This window comes from Hemicordylus capensis, chromosome 2, assembly GCF_027244095.1.
Source record: "Hemicordylus capensis ecotype Gifberg chromosome 2, rHemCap1.1.pri, whole genome shotgun sequence".
In the NCBI taxonomy this organism is placed as follows: Eukaryota; Metazoa; Chordata; class Lepidosauria; order Squamata; family Cordylidae; genus Hemicordylus; species Hemicordylus capensis.
The window spans coordinates 25,322,584-25,336,148 of record NC_069658.1 but is presented as its reverse complement, the minus strand read 5'-3'; the positions used below and the strand labels follow the sequence as shown (position 1 = coordinate 25,336,148).

Below are 13,565 nucleotides of genomic sequence, written 5' to 3'. Positions count from 1 at the left end.
TGCGGTGGCTATGTGCATCAGCCACGCACAGGCTGCTGGGTGCAGCACCACAGCAACATGAAGACTTCTGAGTGTCACTGAGGTGCACCAGGAAATTAGGTGGGGTGGTGGAGAAGCAGGTAAGGATCAGCTTTACTCATGCTTAAAAGGTACCATTCCCCGCTCTCCTGAAACAATTCGGCGCATCACTACTGGACGCGCCGAATCGATTCATGCACGTCCCCCAGTGATTTCTTTTCAGATACCTGGGCTGACACAACTGCCATTGCCACCACAGTGGCTTTTGTGTAGCTCCTGGAAATGTATAAACTCCTGTAAAAACGTTTGAACCAAAAACTTCCACCCACATGGGCTTATTTATGTGCCTACATGGACCTCTGCCATAGGAGCTCTCTCTCACCGATGTTGTGCAAACAACTAAGAAAGCCCAACATGGACATTTTTACACATTCCAGGAACCACACAGGAACCAGTATCAAAGAAGAATCTCAGAGATCCATGTCAAACGAGTGAAAGGAACACATCTGATTCAACCATGTGCTTTTTGTGTCACACATGAATGAATGCTGCAAATGGGGAAGAGAATTTGGAATGAAAAGTGAACATGCATCTCAATCAATGCAAGTCTTACTTTTGGATTAGGAGCTGATTTAAGGACTGGTCTGCACATGAAGCAGAATGAACTGTAAATGAGGTGGTAGAATGGACTTAGTACCCTTTCAGACTACAGGTGAGAAATCACATTTCTAAGTTCTCCCCATGTGGAAAACTCCCAGCAAACAGACAACTAGCATAGCAGGAGCTGTCTCGCCTAGAACCTCCCGCTTTGATGTGTTCGCTTTCAGGGATCTTTCCTTAACATGGTGGGAGCATTCAAAATGGCACCCTGGATCCCCAACCTGCACTCTAAAGCAGTACAGTCCACTCTAACATCTCTGTAGTCAAGGTTTTAAAACAACGCTGATCTAAGCTTAACATGTGAAAACAACCTGTCATTTTGAACAAAAAAGAAAGAAAAGAGATTTCCTCCGAGATAAGTTTCTAGCGCTCTCTTTCCTCTGAAAGAAACCAATCCTGATGAAGGATCTGACTGCTCAGCAGAAAAAAGGACAAGGTTATTATTGCTTCTTGCCTTGAACAGATTTTTGTGGCAATGTGCAAAGGTATAAAGTCAACGGCAGGGCCAGACCATAATAGGCAAAAGCCTCTGCGAGGTCACACACACGCTTTGTCTACAGAAAGCCCCAGGTTCAGTCCCTTGCATCTCATTTGGCAGCGCTGGAAAGGGATTTTCCCGCTGCCTGAAATCGTGGAGAGACACTGCCAACCAGAGCTGACTATACTAAGCTAGATGGACTTAGTGGTCCAGCAGCCTATAGGCAGTTTTATAGCTTCATGGGAGTCTAGACCCGCCCCCCCCCCCAACAAGAAAAATACATTGATGAGATAAAGAAATGTAAAGACATGAGGAATGTAGGGGTTTTTTGTTGTTGTTTAAATTAGTTCAGTTTACTGCATACCAACACCGCGTGTATAGTTTTTGGGCAACTGCTCGCAGAAAATAAGAACAATAGTGGCGTTTCTGAGACATCACTAAATGCATACCCCTATCTACTGAGTTTTTAAACCATTCCTCAATAAGCACACAGAAAAGGCCCAGTTTATACATTGTGCTGGTGGCATGGTTGCCACTGCTTGTACAGACATGCTCATGGTTTGGGCCCATTTTAACCAAGGCAGAAAAACTCATGCCCCCAAACTGGCAACATAATCAGCCTGAACTACATGGGCAAGGGAGGAGGCCGCAGCTCAGGGGTAAAGCATCTGCTTTGCATGCAGAAGGTCTCAGGTTCAAACCCTGGCATCGCTAAAGGGGGCTGGAGAGACTCCTGCCTGAAAGCTTGGAAAGCCACTGACTGGCAGTGTAAGCAATACTGAACTAAATGGACCAAAAGTCTGATTCAGTATATGGCAGGTTCCTATGTTCCAACTAACTGCATGGAGAACTGGAATGTGGGCTGGATGAAAGCTGCAGCCTTACTGCCAGCACAACATATCAACTGTATGTTTCAGCCAGTGTGTTTATCTAGTAAATATAATAGATGTGCTGTGGGGAGAGAATAGGCATGCTGTGGTTTGTTATCTCTTTTACATATAAGGCCACAAATGTGCAATGGATAACTTGCTACGAAGGGAGCTCATAAGCATCAAACAATATCCTTACAACCATACTATAAAGTAGGTCACTATGACTGTTCCCATATCACAGATGGGGAAGCTGAGGTTGAGAGAATCTGTGCTGCTTAAGGCCACTTCTTGAGTTTATGTCCAAAATGGGATTTGAACTAGGCTGGGGACTAGTTCATTGTCTCTTAGCCACTACCCTAGCTTTCTACAAAGAAAAGGCAGGTTTCTTCTCTGTAACTGTTCTTCTTCAAGTGGTCTTCTGTGCATTACACTTGGGTTGCGCATCTGCGCAGGGCCACCACTCCAATCCTTCTAGACCTTTACCTTATAAGGAATAAAAAGGTGGGAATTTGCTCCCCCTAGTGGCTGCTCCTATCTCCTTCCTCAGTCTCAGTGAGTGCCGCATACTCCAGCAGTAGATGGATAAATAACGGGAGGCTCCAGCAGGGAGGTAGGGTGGGCCATGTGAATGCACAGAAGACCACTGGAAGAACCACAGTCTCTGAGCACCACACTTGGGATAATGGTAAGCTATCCTTACCTGGATGGAGGGTGCAGTCTCAAGGGAGAACACAGCCAAGGTTGGAAAGAAATTGGAAGGTCTGCCCCAAAGAGGAGAACAGAAAGGAACACAAACTCTGGCAAAAGAAATGCAAGGAGATAATAAGGGTGGAGAAATGAGAGTTTGAGGAACATCAGGTAAAAGCATCAAGGGAATGACAAAAACTTCTTTAAATACATCAGAAGTAGGAAACCTGCCACGGAGGCGGGTGATCCATTAGTTGACGAGGGAGTGAAAGGGATTATTAAGGCCAATATCGAGGTTGCAGAGAAGCTAAACAAGTTCTTTGCAGAGGATACTGAGCATTTACCTGTGCCTGAACCGAGCTTCTCAGGGACAGAAGCTAAAGGACTGAGTCAGACAGAGGTGACGAGATATGACATTCTAAACTGTCTGGAAAAATTAAAAATTAACAAATCGCCAGGGCCAGAGGGCATCCAATCAAGAGTCCTTAAAGAACTCAAATGTGAAATTGCCAACCTCCTTGCAAAAATATGTAACTTATCTCTACAGTCAGGCTCTGTACCAAAGGACTGGAAAGTAGGCAACGTAACGCTGATTTTTAAAAAGGGATCCAGGGAGGATCCAAGAAATTACAGGCCGGTTAGCTTAACGTCTGTGCTGGGCAAATTGATGGAAAGCATTTTCAAAGATCAAATTGTTAAGCATATAGAAGAACAGGCCCTGCTGAAGGAGAATCAGCATGGCTTCTGCAAAGGTAAATCTTGCTTCACCAACCTTTTGGAGTTCTTTGAGATTGTCAGCAGGCATATGGATAAAGGTGACCTAGTTGACATAGTAAGCCCCAGATGCTGTAGCCTAGCCTGACAAGGAAGGTGCTCCAGGCTCCTGATCATCTTGGTTGCCCTCTTCTGCACCTTTTCCAGTTCTACAACATCCTTCTTAAGATATGGTGACCAAAACTGTACACAGTACTCCAGATGTGGCCACACCATAGATTTCTATTAGGGCATCGTAATATTAGCAGTTTTATTTTCAGTCCCCTTCCTAATGACCCCTAGCATGGAATTAGCCTTTTTCACAGCTGCCACGCACTGAGTCAACACTTTCAATGAGCTGTCCACCATGACCCCAAGATCTCTCTACTGGTCAGTCACCAACAGCTTAGATCCCATCAGCATGTCCTTGAGAATTTTTTTTAACAATCTTATGAGAGCATAGATTAGGCAGATTATGGCAGGCTGCTATTGCTGACAAATGAACTCTTAAAGAAGAGTGTGCTAACCCAGCCTTCTTTAGGGAGAGAAGGTACTCCAAGATAATGGAGGGGTCAATTCAGGGGATAAAGTCCTTTGCCCTGAAGCAGAATTGAACCTTTTCTATTTGGTTGCATAAGACTTGCAGGTAGAAGATTTCCTTGCTGCCTCCAAAATTTGCAGCATCATAATACAGGGTGAGCTGGGACAGTGTGGCGTCATTGTCTCTTAGCATATGACTATTTGGTCTTGGAGCTGGTGTGGGATTTCGAAGCCAAGGCAGAAGAAGAGGACTTGCACTGCTGAAAACACTTGTGTTGACAAAAGGAATCGATGGAGTTATAAGAAGACTGTCTTGATACCTGCTGTCTTGGCCAGAATTTCTTTTTAGTGGCAGGAGAGGAGGATGAATGAAAAACACCCATTGATCTAGCTGTAGATTTTGGACCCTCTTGAATGTGTATCATGGCCAAAGAAAGCCTCATTGTCAAAAGGGGTGGGTGGGTCTTCAATATGAGATCTTGCCTCTTGGGATAAGGAAGTGGATCGGAGCCATGCATGTTGCCTAAGAGAAACCACGGCTGTCGTGAAATTGAAGCCACAGTCTGCACAGTGTCAGGAAGAATCAAGTTGCTGTCTGGACACCCAAAAACCTTCACTGAGGATGCACTGGGCAGCATCCCTTTGATCATGTTGTAGGTGGTTGAGGAAAGGAGCAGGTTTCTCCAGAATGAAGTCCTGATATCTAGCCCAATATGCCTGGTGGTCAGCCATCCGAACTGGTAAACTTGAGAATCATGACAGAGAGGTGAGTGGATGTTATCTGGAAGAGCTTCTGCAGTGGAGTCTGCTTCAGATTCTTGAAGAGCCATGCACTGCGTATCGGAGACATTGCCTTCTTAGATATTGCACCCCGAAGGAATGGGGGACAGGATTTGTGTGAGAGCAATATTATCCCCCAAAGGAGTGGAGAACAGAGGTTGATCCTCTTCTGGCTGATCTTTGGGCATAAAAGGAGCTGACGGGTGTTTCTTCTTTTCCCGTTTCTTTTTCACTAAGCTTTTTCTTAGGAGCTTCCACCTTGTCCTTTGGCTTGTGGAGAGAATGTTTTGGTGTGTCAGACTTCAGTATTGGTGCCTGCAGAGGTGTGGGCTTCGGTACCGAAGGTGGCTGTATGAGAGGTGACTGCATGAGGTCCTTTCTTGATATTGGAGGGACTACTCTTGATATTGGAGGGACTACCTCCAGTGAGGCAGCGTGAGAGGAACTCCCTTCAGGGTTGGTGCAAGGTTCTTCAAAGTTGCGTCCGAACTCAGCACTAAGATAGAGGGTGGTGCTTTCAGCAAGATTGGAATGAGGTTCACTGTTTCGGTAGCCAGCAATAAGGAGTTTGATCCCGACTGCATTGTTGGTGGCTTGCCCTTTGCCAAAGTAATGGAGACAGCAACGGGCTTTATTCCTGTTACAAAGATGCTAGTCTTAAGCGCCTTCTCTGGTGGTAGAGCCTCTGGTGGTGCAGTGGTAAAACTGCTGCCTGGTAACCAGAAGGTTACAAGTTCGATCCTGACCAGGGGCTCAAGGTTGACTCAGCCTTCCATCCTTCCGAGGTCGGTAAAATGAGTACCCAGAATGTTGGGGGCAATATGCTAAATCATTGTAAACCACTTAGAGAGCTCCGGCTATAAAGCGGTATATAAATGTAAGTGCTATTGCTATTGCTATTGCTATTGCTATTCTCACAAAGTAACACACTTAGGGAGTTATTCGCACTTGGCTTCAGGCTTTGGGGTAAACGTTGAGCAAAGCCACTTCGGAGTACACTCGCGGCATTGAGAGAAGCAGCCCCTCCTCTCTGCTCTCGGTTTTCTTTTGAAACAAGTCCCCATGGCATGCTCCGTGTTTTCCTTCTAGTCAAGGGGAGGGGAGGGAGAGAGAGAGAGCTCCTGCAGAGATAGAACTGCATTTCTGAAGAGAGCATGCCTCTTATCATGCTAATGATTCTACATCCGTGCCTCTCCCATTTGCTCTGGCATTTTCAGAAAAACTAGCTTAAAACCAGCATTTTAAAAACCCAGAAACAAGTCAAGATAAGCTAGAATTTGCATCACAGCCTGACGTGTGTGGAGTGGGTCCAAAAATCTCAAAGGGACTTCGAGGTAGGTTTGGCTGGTGTGTGGACACACATACTCTCCTCTGAAGGAGATTCAGGGGAGAAGCCCTGTGTGTAAAGCCTACAGGCGGGGTGCCTGATTACAGCAGGTTTGTTTGGTGAAGCTTAAGCAAATGGAGCACAAATCAGTTCAATGGGTTGTCCCGAGACAGGTATTGTGAGGCACTTAGAGTGACCATCGGAAGGAGGAATTTTCCCAGCATCCGAGGTTCAACACTTGTAAGTTGTTTTTGCGGCCATCGGATGTCCATGTCCAAGTCGTTGGGAGTGAGTCCAGAGGAGGAGAAGGAAAAACTCGATGGAAATAAAAAGCAAAATGCAAAGGAAGAATTACTATGAAAGAGAAGTAGAAGAAAATAATTAAATAAAGTAAATAAGGGAAAACGCAGGAAGAAGAACCCTGTTGTCACTGTTGAATTTCTAAGCAAAGCCAAGAAGGAAATCCAAAGACACTGCTACTGTGGCGGTCAACCAAAGACAGAGGAAGGAGGTAGGAGTGGCCACTAGGGGGAGCAGATTCCTGACTTTTATTCCTTATAAGGTAAAGCTCTAGAAGGATCTGAGCTGTGGCTCTGTGCAGGTGCACAACCCGAATGTGTGATGCACAGAGACCAGGATGATGAACTAAAGAAAACTTTTTCAACTTCTCTTTCTTTCTTTTTTGTTAAATGAAGCCCACAAAAGGGCAGGAGAAGTACTTAGCAAGCTGCGAAGTAGTAGTGTTTCTATAATCTCAGATTATACCCACTAGTTAGTTGTACAAATATGATACATGTGGTTTGGGGGACATAAGATCAGAACTATAGGCCCTCTTCCGACATTATAAAGCTTGAGCAACATTCATATTTACAGTGGTGGAAATGGAGGAAGTCCTGCCCCCCCCCCACAAGAAAATGAACACACTTATGGCATTGTTTGACTGAAAGGGGCACTGTTGTAAGTGTGTTCACCGGTGATTCAATGAGCTGCAACCTCAATTGATCGAGGTTGCAGCTCACAGAGTTGCTGGGGCACACACTTAAGGCACCGTGTTGAATTGCCTGTGAATTATTGACACTTACTTCTATAAGATGCTCCTGCCGGTTAAATGGTAACGGTTCTGTAGGGCTTTCTGGAATGACTAAATCTTCACTGCTTTTAAACCAGAGACCTGCCTAAAAATAACAGAAGTTTAAAAAACAAAAACAGAATTACTTACTTACAACAGAAGTTTATCTGTTACAATCTTAGCTCTATTTATTTTTACATATATTTTTATTTTATTGTTTACATTTGATATCATGCTCTTCCTCCGAGGAGCCCAGAGCGGTGTACTACATACTTAAGTTTCTCCTCACAACAACCCTGTGAAGTAGGTTAGGCTGAGAGATACGTGACTGGCCCAGAGTCACCCAGCAAGTATCATGGCTGAATGGAGATTTGAACTCGGGTCTCCCTGGTCCTAGTCCAGCACTCTAACCACTACACCATGCTGGCTCTATCACCATATTTTCCAGCTAATGGTCACTTAAAACACCAAAACAAAAAGAAGAGTGCTGATGGAACTGACCAACTTGATTGGTCTGATCCAGCTGCCAATCAAGTCCAACATCTTGCTTCCCATAGCAGCCAATCAGATGCTCCTGGGAAGCCCACAAGCACGGCCAGAAGAGAGAAGTAACCCTCTCCTACTGTTGTTCCCTAGCAACTGGTATTCTAAGTCACACTGCCTCTGAACATGGAGGCTTCATTGAGTCAGCATCACTAATACATTTTTAGAAATGTGCATTCCTGCTTAGGCTTCAGCATATACTTGAATTTTTAAAAACATTTTAAAGGACATTAAAAAAATTATAAGATAGGTTATCTGATGGCAAAGCAGCACAGCAAACATGTGAGGTGTCTCTTTTTAGTAGTGATATTTAAGCTGCTGTATCTCAGCCATTTTTCAAGAGAGCTGCACCAAAGTTGGAGGGGTGGTGTCTCTTGTCACCTAGTTGATGGCTGCAGGTGGTCAGACAGATGGTATTGATTTTATGACCAATAAAGTGGCACAGCGGGGAAATGCTTGACTAGAATATTCAGGAACGTTGAAGCCACTCCTCATATAAATTACACTGGCACTACTGTTCCAGCATAATATCCTTCTATCCCATTTTTGGGCAGCTAGGTTATTTTTCCAAAATCAACAAATCACAGCAGAATGGATCTCAAGGAGTTAAAAAAAGAAGAAGAAAGAAACAAGAACTCACCCCCATGCTATGTCACACACAGAGCAATGGCAAAAATTCATTACACAAAGCTGGTTTACATAGATTTTCAAATTAGTTTTTTGAACTGAGCATGTATTTCATTTTGGGAATCAACATTTTAAATATGGTCAAACTGTCTTTTGCTAATTTAATGCTACCAACTTAATGGTACATCCTTTTCAGACTATAGAATGATGATTCATTAAATGAACCTATTTTGTCTTTCCAACTATGAGTAAGTGGTGCTGTTTCTGTAATCGAAGCGGGCGGGGGGGGGATTCAACAGCTACTGATGAATGATAAAAGGACAGGCGTAGTGGCTGGTCTTAGATGTAATGGGGCAACTTCTAATTTCATTCAACTAGAACTCTGCCAATAATATGCTGCTTTCAGAGCCCAAGCATGGGGTGTGGGGGAAACAGTCTAGGCCAACAGACCATTACCTCCATGAAACAAAAAACTGAGGCTAAATTGTAGAACATTCTAGAAGAACATTTTTGCAAACTTATTTCCCAGCATTCCTATGGTTGTCTTGTAAGGTTTGCTGGAGCCCATCAGAAATTGAATAAGCAACATTCTGAACAGAGAAGTGGTGGCTGAGTGAGAACCTGCTTGGGTGGAGTGAGGGGGGCAGGAGAGAGAAAGAAAGAGAGATGCCAACCTAAGTGACATGCTCTATTAAGTCCCAGAATTCCTGCAGGTATTTCCTATGCACAGGCAGGCAGAGCCAACAGGATATGGCATTCAACTGAGAGAGACAAGCAACATAATATAATGTCATTTATAACATAACGTAATGACATAAATGTCATTTATAACATAACATAATGTCATTTATTTTGTTTTAACTACTGTTTTAAGGCCATTTATTCTAATTAATGTTTTAGTTTTTGGTTTGTTTGTTGTAAACCACCCAGAGACGTGAGTTTTGGGTAGTATAGAAGTGTATTAAATAAATAATAAATAATACGCAGGAACCCTGAGATCCCAGGGACAGTGGAAGCTTGTGGTGCTTATAAGATTTACAGGCTCCAGGACAGATGTGAATGTTAGGCCTCTGGTCTCCAGAAGTCATAGAAAGAAACAATGCTAAATCCCAAGGGCAAGGTTCTATGCCTAAAGAGCATTTTTATTTTTTTATTTATTTTACATATTTTTATACCGCCCAAAACTTATGTTTCTGGGCAGTTTACAACAAGATAAAAACAACATTAAAACATTAGTTAAAAGCGAAAAACAAGAAATTTAAAATAACAATTTAAAAATTTTAAAACAATATTCTAAAACAACATTAAAAACAATCAAAACAGTATCGGTTAAAAGCCTGGGTGAACAGATGCGTCTTTAAAGACTTTTAAAAAATGGTCAGAGATGGGGAGGCTCTTATTTCACTAGGGAGCGCATTCCAAAGCCTCGGGGCAGCAATGGAGAAGGCATGTCCCCGAGTAGCCACTGGACGAGCTGGTGGCAAATGCAGACGGACCTCTCCTGATGATCTCAATGGGCGGTGGGGTTCATAACGAAGAAGACGTTCTCTTAAATACCCAGGGCCCAAGCTATTTAGGGCTTTCTAGGTTATAGCCAACACCTTGTATTTTGCCCAGAAACATATCGGCAGCCAGTGTAACTCCTTCAATACAGGAGTAATATGGTCTCTCCTAGATGACCCAGAGACCAGCCTGGCTGCCGCATTCTGGACAACTGTAGCGCATTGCAGTAATCCAGTTTGGAAGTTACCAGCAGATGTACCACTGAGCATGTGTCGCTCATGTATAATAAATGTGCATATAAATCATACTGCCATTTCCGTCTATACATACAAAACAGGCAGCCAGAAAATATATCCCACTCTTCCTCCAAGGACCCTAGAGCAGTGCACATCATCATATTTATCCTTACAACAGTCCTTGTGAGACAGGTTAGGCTGAGAGATGTGCGACTAGTCCAGAGTCACCCAGAGTGTTTCATGCCTGAGTGGAGATTTGGTCTCCCCAGTCCTAGTCTAACACTCTAACCACTACACCATGCTGGCTGACTTTGGCTAATTAGAACTTTCCTTGTCACTTTTATTTTTTTTAAGAACAAGGAATGGTGGGGAGAGAGGTCTGTGTTACTGGTTTGTATGAGGTCCAGGGAAACCATGCTTGGACTCTGGCTGCAGACAGCAGTTTTTCACAGAGATTAAGGTGGTATGGCAGAGGTATTATTGCCTGTGATATGCATGCTCACTATTGCTTGTGGCATGCACACTCACTATTGTCTCTGTTTGCAGCTTTTGCAGGTTTTTGTAGTGCTTCAAAACTCTTTGACTATAGAAATGAGTGTGTACACCACAGGAAAAGATGCTGAAAAAAGGCAAAAAGAAAAAGAAAAAAACCAACCCCCAAAAAAGCAAAACCGCCAAAAAACCCTGATGTCTCCAGCATCAATCTGTTTCATGGTGACAACTAAGAGCAATTGACTTGAAAGCTACCGATGTCAGAAAGATTTTTTGCAAGTTGATAGGCTTTTAAAAAGTACTCGCTAAGCCCACATCTGCAGTATAAGAGTATTTGAATCTCGCTAGCATCATACCAGGGGCATTATAGCCTCACCTCCAATCCTGCTGCTAAACTAGAAAAACTGGTTATGATTATTTTAGTCCAATGGATTTTAATGGGACTTCAGCTGGGAATAACTAAAAGATTAGGAGTGGGTTTAATTTCTTCTGATTTTTCTCAAAAACAATGTAACTTATAGCAAAACAAAGGTTTGGTTTTGCTCAGATTTAATATGCCCAAAGATCAGAGGACACATATCAGATACTGAACCAAAAGGATGTTCTATCTAGCATCCTGTGTTGACTCTGGAGCTGTTAGTATGTTTTTACTCTCTACTTCTGCTATGCAAAATACCACAATGCTGTGTGGGTGGATGTAATATTGAAAGCTGCATCTCTTTGTGGTTTTTCCATCCCTGATGGGGTTTGTTTCTTTTCCTTTTTCTGGTGACATGTGTTGCTACCACATGGTCCAACTTTGTAGAGTGAGAGTCTGGGCAGGGCAGGCATCTGGAAGTATGTTGCTTGCCCCATTTATGGCAATGGAATACAAAGTCCATTGCCTGCATGCAGAAGTTCCCAGGTTCAGTCCCTGGGATCTCCCGGTAGGGCTGGGAGAGTCTCTTGCCTGAAACCCTGAAGAGCTGCTGCCCGTCACTGTAGACAATAATGAGCCAGATGAACCAATGTTCTGACTCCGTATAAGGCAGTTTCCTATGTTCCTAAATAATGGCCGTGAAAGATCAGCAGATACAGAGATTACTTAAGCTGTGTTAGCAGACTTTGAGTAGTGGTGGTGCCTAATTGAACTCGATTCAGCTCTCAAGCTCCAGACCCTTCTGAGCCAGAGGAAAAGTCCTTGGACTACAAGGGCCCGGTAACTGGGAAATTACTTTCTCCCTGGACTGTCTCAAGAAGCAGCCACTGGATACTCTCTCTTGTAAAAACCACCACCAGTGAGAGGGAAAGAACACTCGGGGATCATGCTATCTCTGTCTCCTGTAACCAGGAATGCTTCTCTACTTTTGGAAAAGAAAGTAGGGGTTGGAATGGGCCTATGTTGACCAAAATAAAGTAAAAATCTCAGCAGCACATATAGAGTTGGTGCATGCATTGCTAGGGCGTAAAACCACAGAATGGGGATCACAGAAAACTGAGTGGCTGTGTGTCCCGTTGACTTAAAATATTTAACATCTGCTGGATCACAGCCACAGCCACAGATCCTTCAAGTGAAAAGAAGCAAGAACTCCTCCAACCTGCTCATATTGTTCTCGTGTGACAAAGCCTGTTCCATCTTCATCCACAGCCTTGAACCGCTGCAGTGTCTCAAGCAGCTCCGTCACAGAGGGCATTGGCCAAGGCTGGGAAGTTCCCAGCAAGAACCTGCGCCAGTTCACTGTGTCTGAGTGCACCGTTAGCAACTGTGCCAGGTTCTGTAGCTGTAAAGTAAAAGAACAAACGGTGAGATAATAAATACAGTTCTTTTACACGGTGGCTGACATCCAGACTACGTCTCAAAGAATGCCTTCTTCTTCATGAACCCTGCTGCTTATTAAGATAATCAGGGGAGGTCCGGTTCTGGTTGCCCCAGCTTGGCTGATGTCAACTCAAAACTAGGCCTTTTCTAGGGTTGTCCCAGGACTTTGGAATGTGCTCCCAAACAAAATTAGAGCCTCCCCTTCTCTCAGTGTTTTAAAGAAAAATCTGAACACATACCCATTTAATCAGACTTTCAATTTGTCATTTTAAAGTTTTGCGTTTTAGAGCTTTTATCTATAGTTTAAATGGTTTTAATTATGTTAATGTTTTAATTATTGATGTGTTTTAAATTGTAAACCGCCTGGAAATTTTTTATATGGGGCAGAAGAGAAATGTGCTAAATAAACAAACAAAAAGTTACTCAATTACTACTCAGGAGTTACTCTAAGGGTCTACTGAATTTAAGTAGGACTACTCAGGAGCAACTTAGTTTGAATGTTAGTCGCTGACAGGGAGAGAAATGGATGGTTAAGTCTCGACAATTTCACACAATTCAAAGGACCACATCTTTTGTATACATTCATATATTACACACACACACAGAATACATGTATTACAACCACACATACAGGATTCTGTCTCACTGACAAAGATAATAACAGAAATATTCTAGTGCTTTCCCAGCACTAGAATATGTGTCTGTGAGACTCTGGACGGCTCCACACATAATAGCTGCAAGTAAGTATGGAAGAGCTGACAGTTCCTGCCAAGCACACCCACCCACTACTACTGCTGCTGCTTCCGTGACGTCTGAACATGCCAATGTTGGCCCTTGCAAACCTTTTGGAGTTCTTTGAGAGTGTCAACAAGTGTGTGGATCAAGGTGATCCAGCTGACATAGTATACCTGGACTTCCAAAAAGCTTTCGTCAAAATTCCTCATCAGACTCCTGAGAAACTTAGCAGTCATGGGATAAGGGGACAAGTACATATGCGGACTCCTCTTCACTCCTCTCTGCAGTCTCCCTGACTGCAGTTTGTGTCCTGGCAGGTATGTCTGAATGTAGACAGGTTAGTGCATGGGACTGCTTAGCGCACGAGGGCGGAGCTGTGGGCCCATTGGACCCTCGGTTCCGTGTTCCGTGCAAATGCGGCCTCGAAATGTCTGGTTCTGAATGTTG

At 43.6% G+C, this 13,565-nt stretch overlaps 1 protein-coding gene across 8 annotated transcripts in view; it reads right to left on the bottom strand.

Annotated features, from left to right (window-relative positions):
• Positions 1–13,565, bottom strand: part of SPEF2 (sperm flagellar 2) — a 228,601-nt gene that overhangs the window by 17,188 nt on the left and 197,848 nt on the right. For all 8 annotated transcript variants that reach the window (XM_053292083.1, XM_053292085.1, XM_053292087.1 and 5 more), the window contains 2 exons: positions 12,163–12,345; positions 7,198–7,290 (listed from right to left, as the gene is read on the bottom strand). In XM_053292083.1, coding sequence (XP_053148058.1) covers positions 7,198–7,290; positions 12,163–12,345 — 276 coding nt within the window. The remainder of the gene's footprint in view (positions 1–7,197; positions 7,291–12,162; positions 12,346–13,565) is intronic.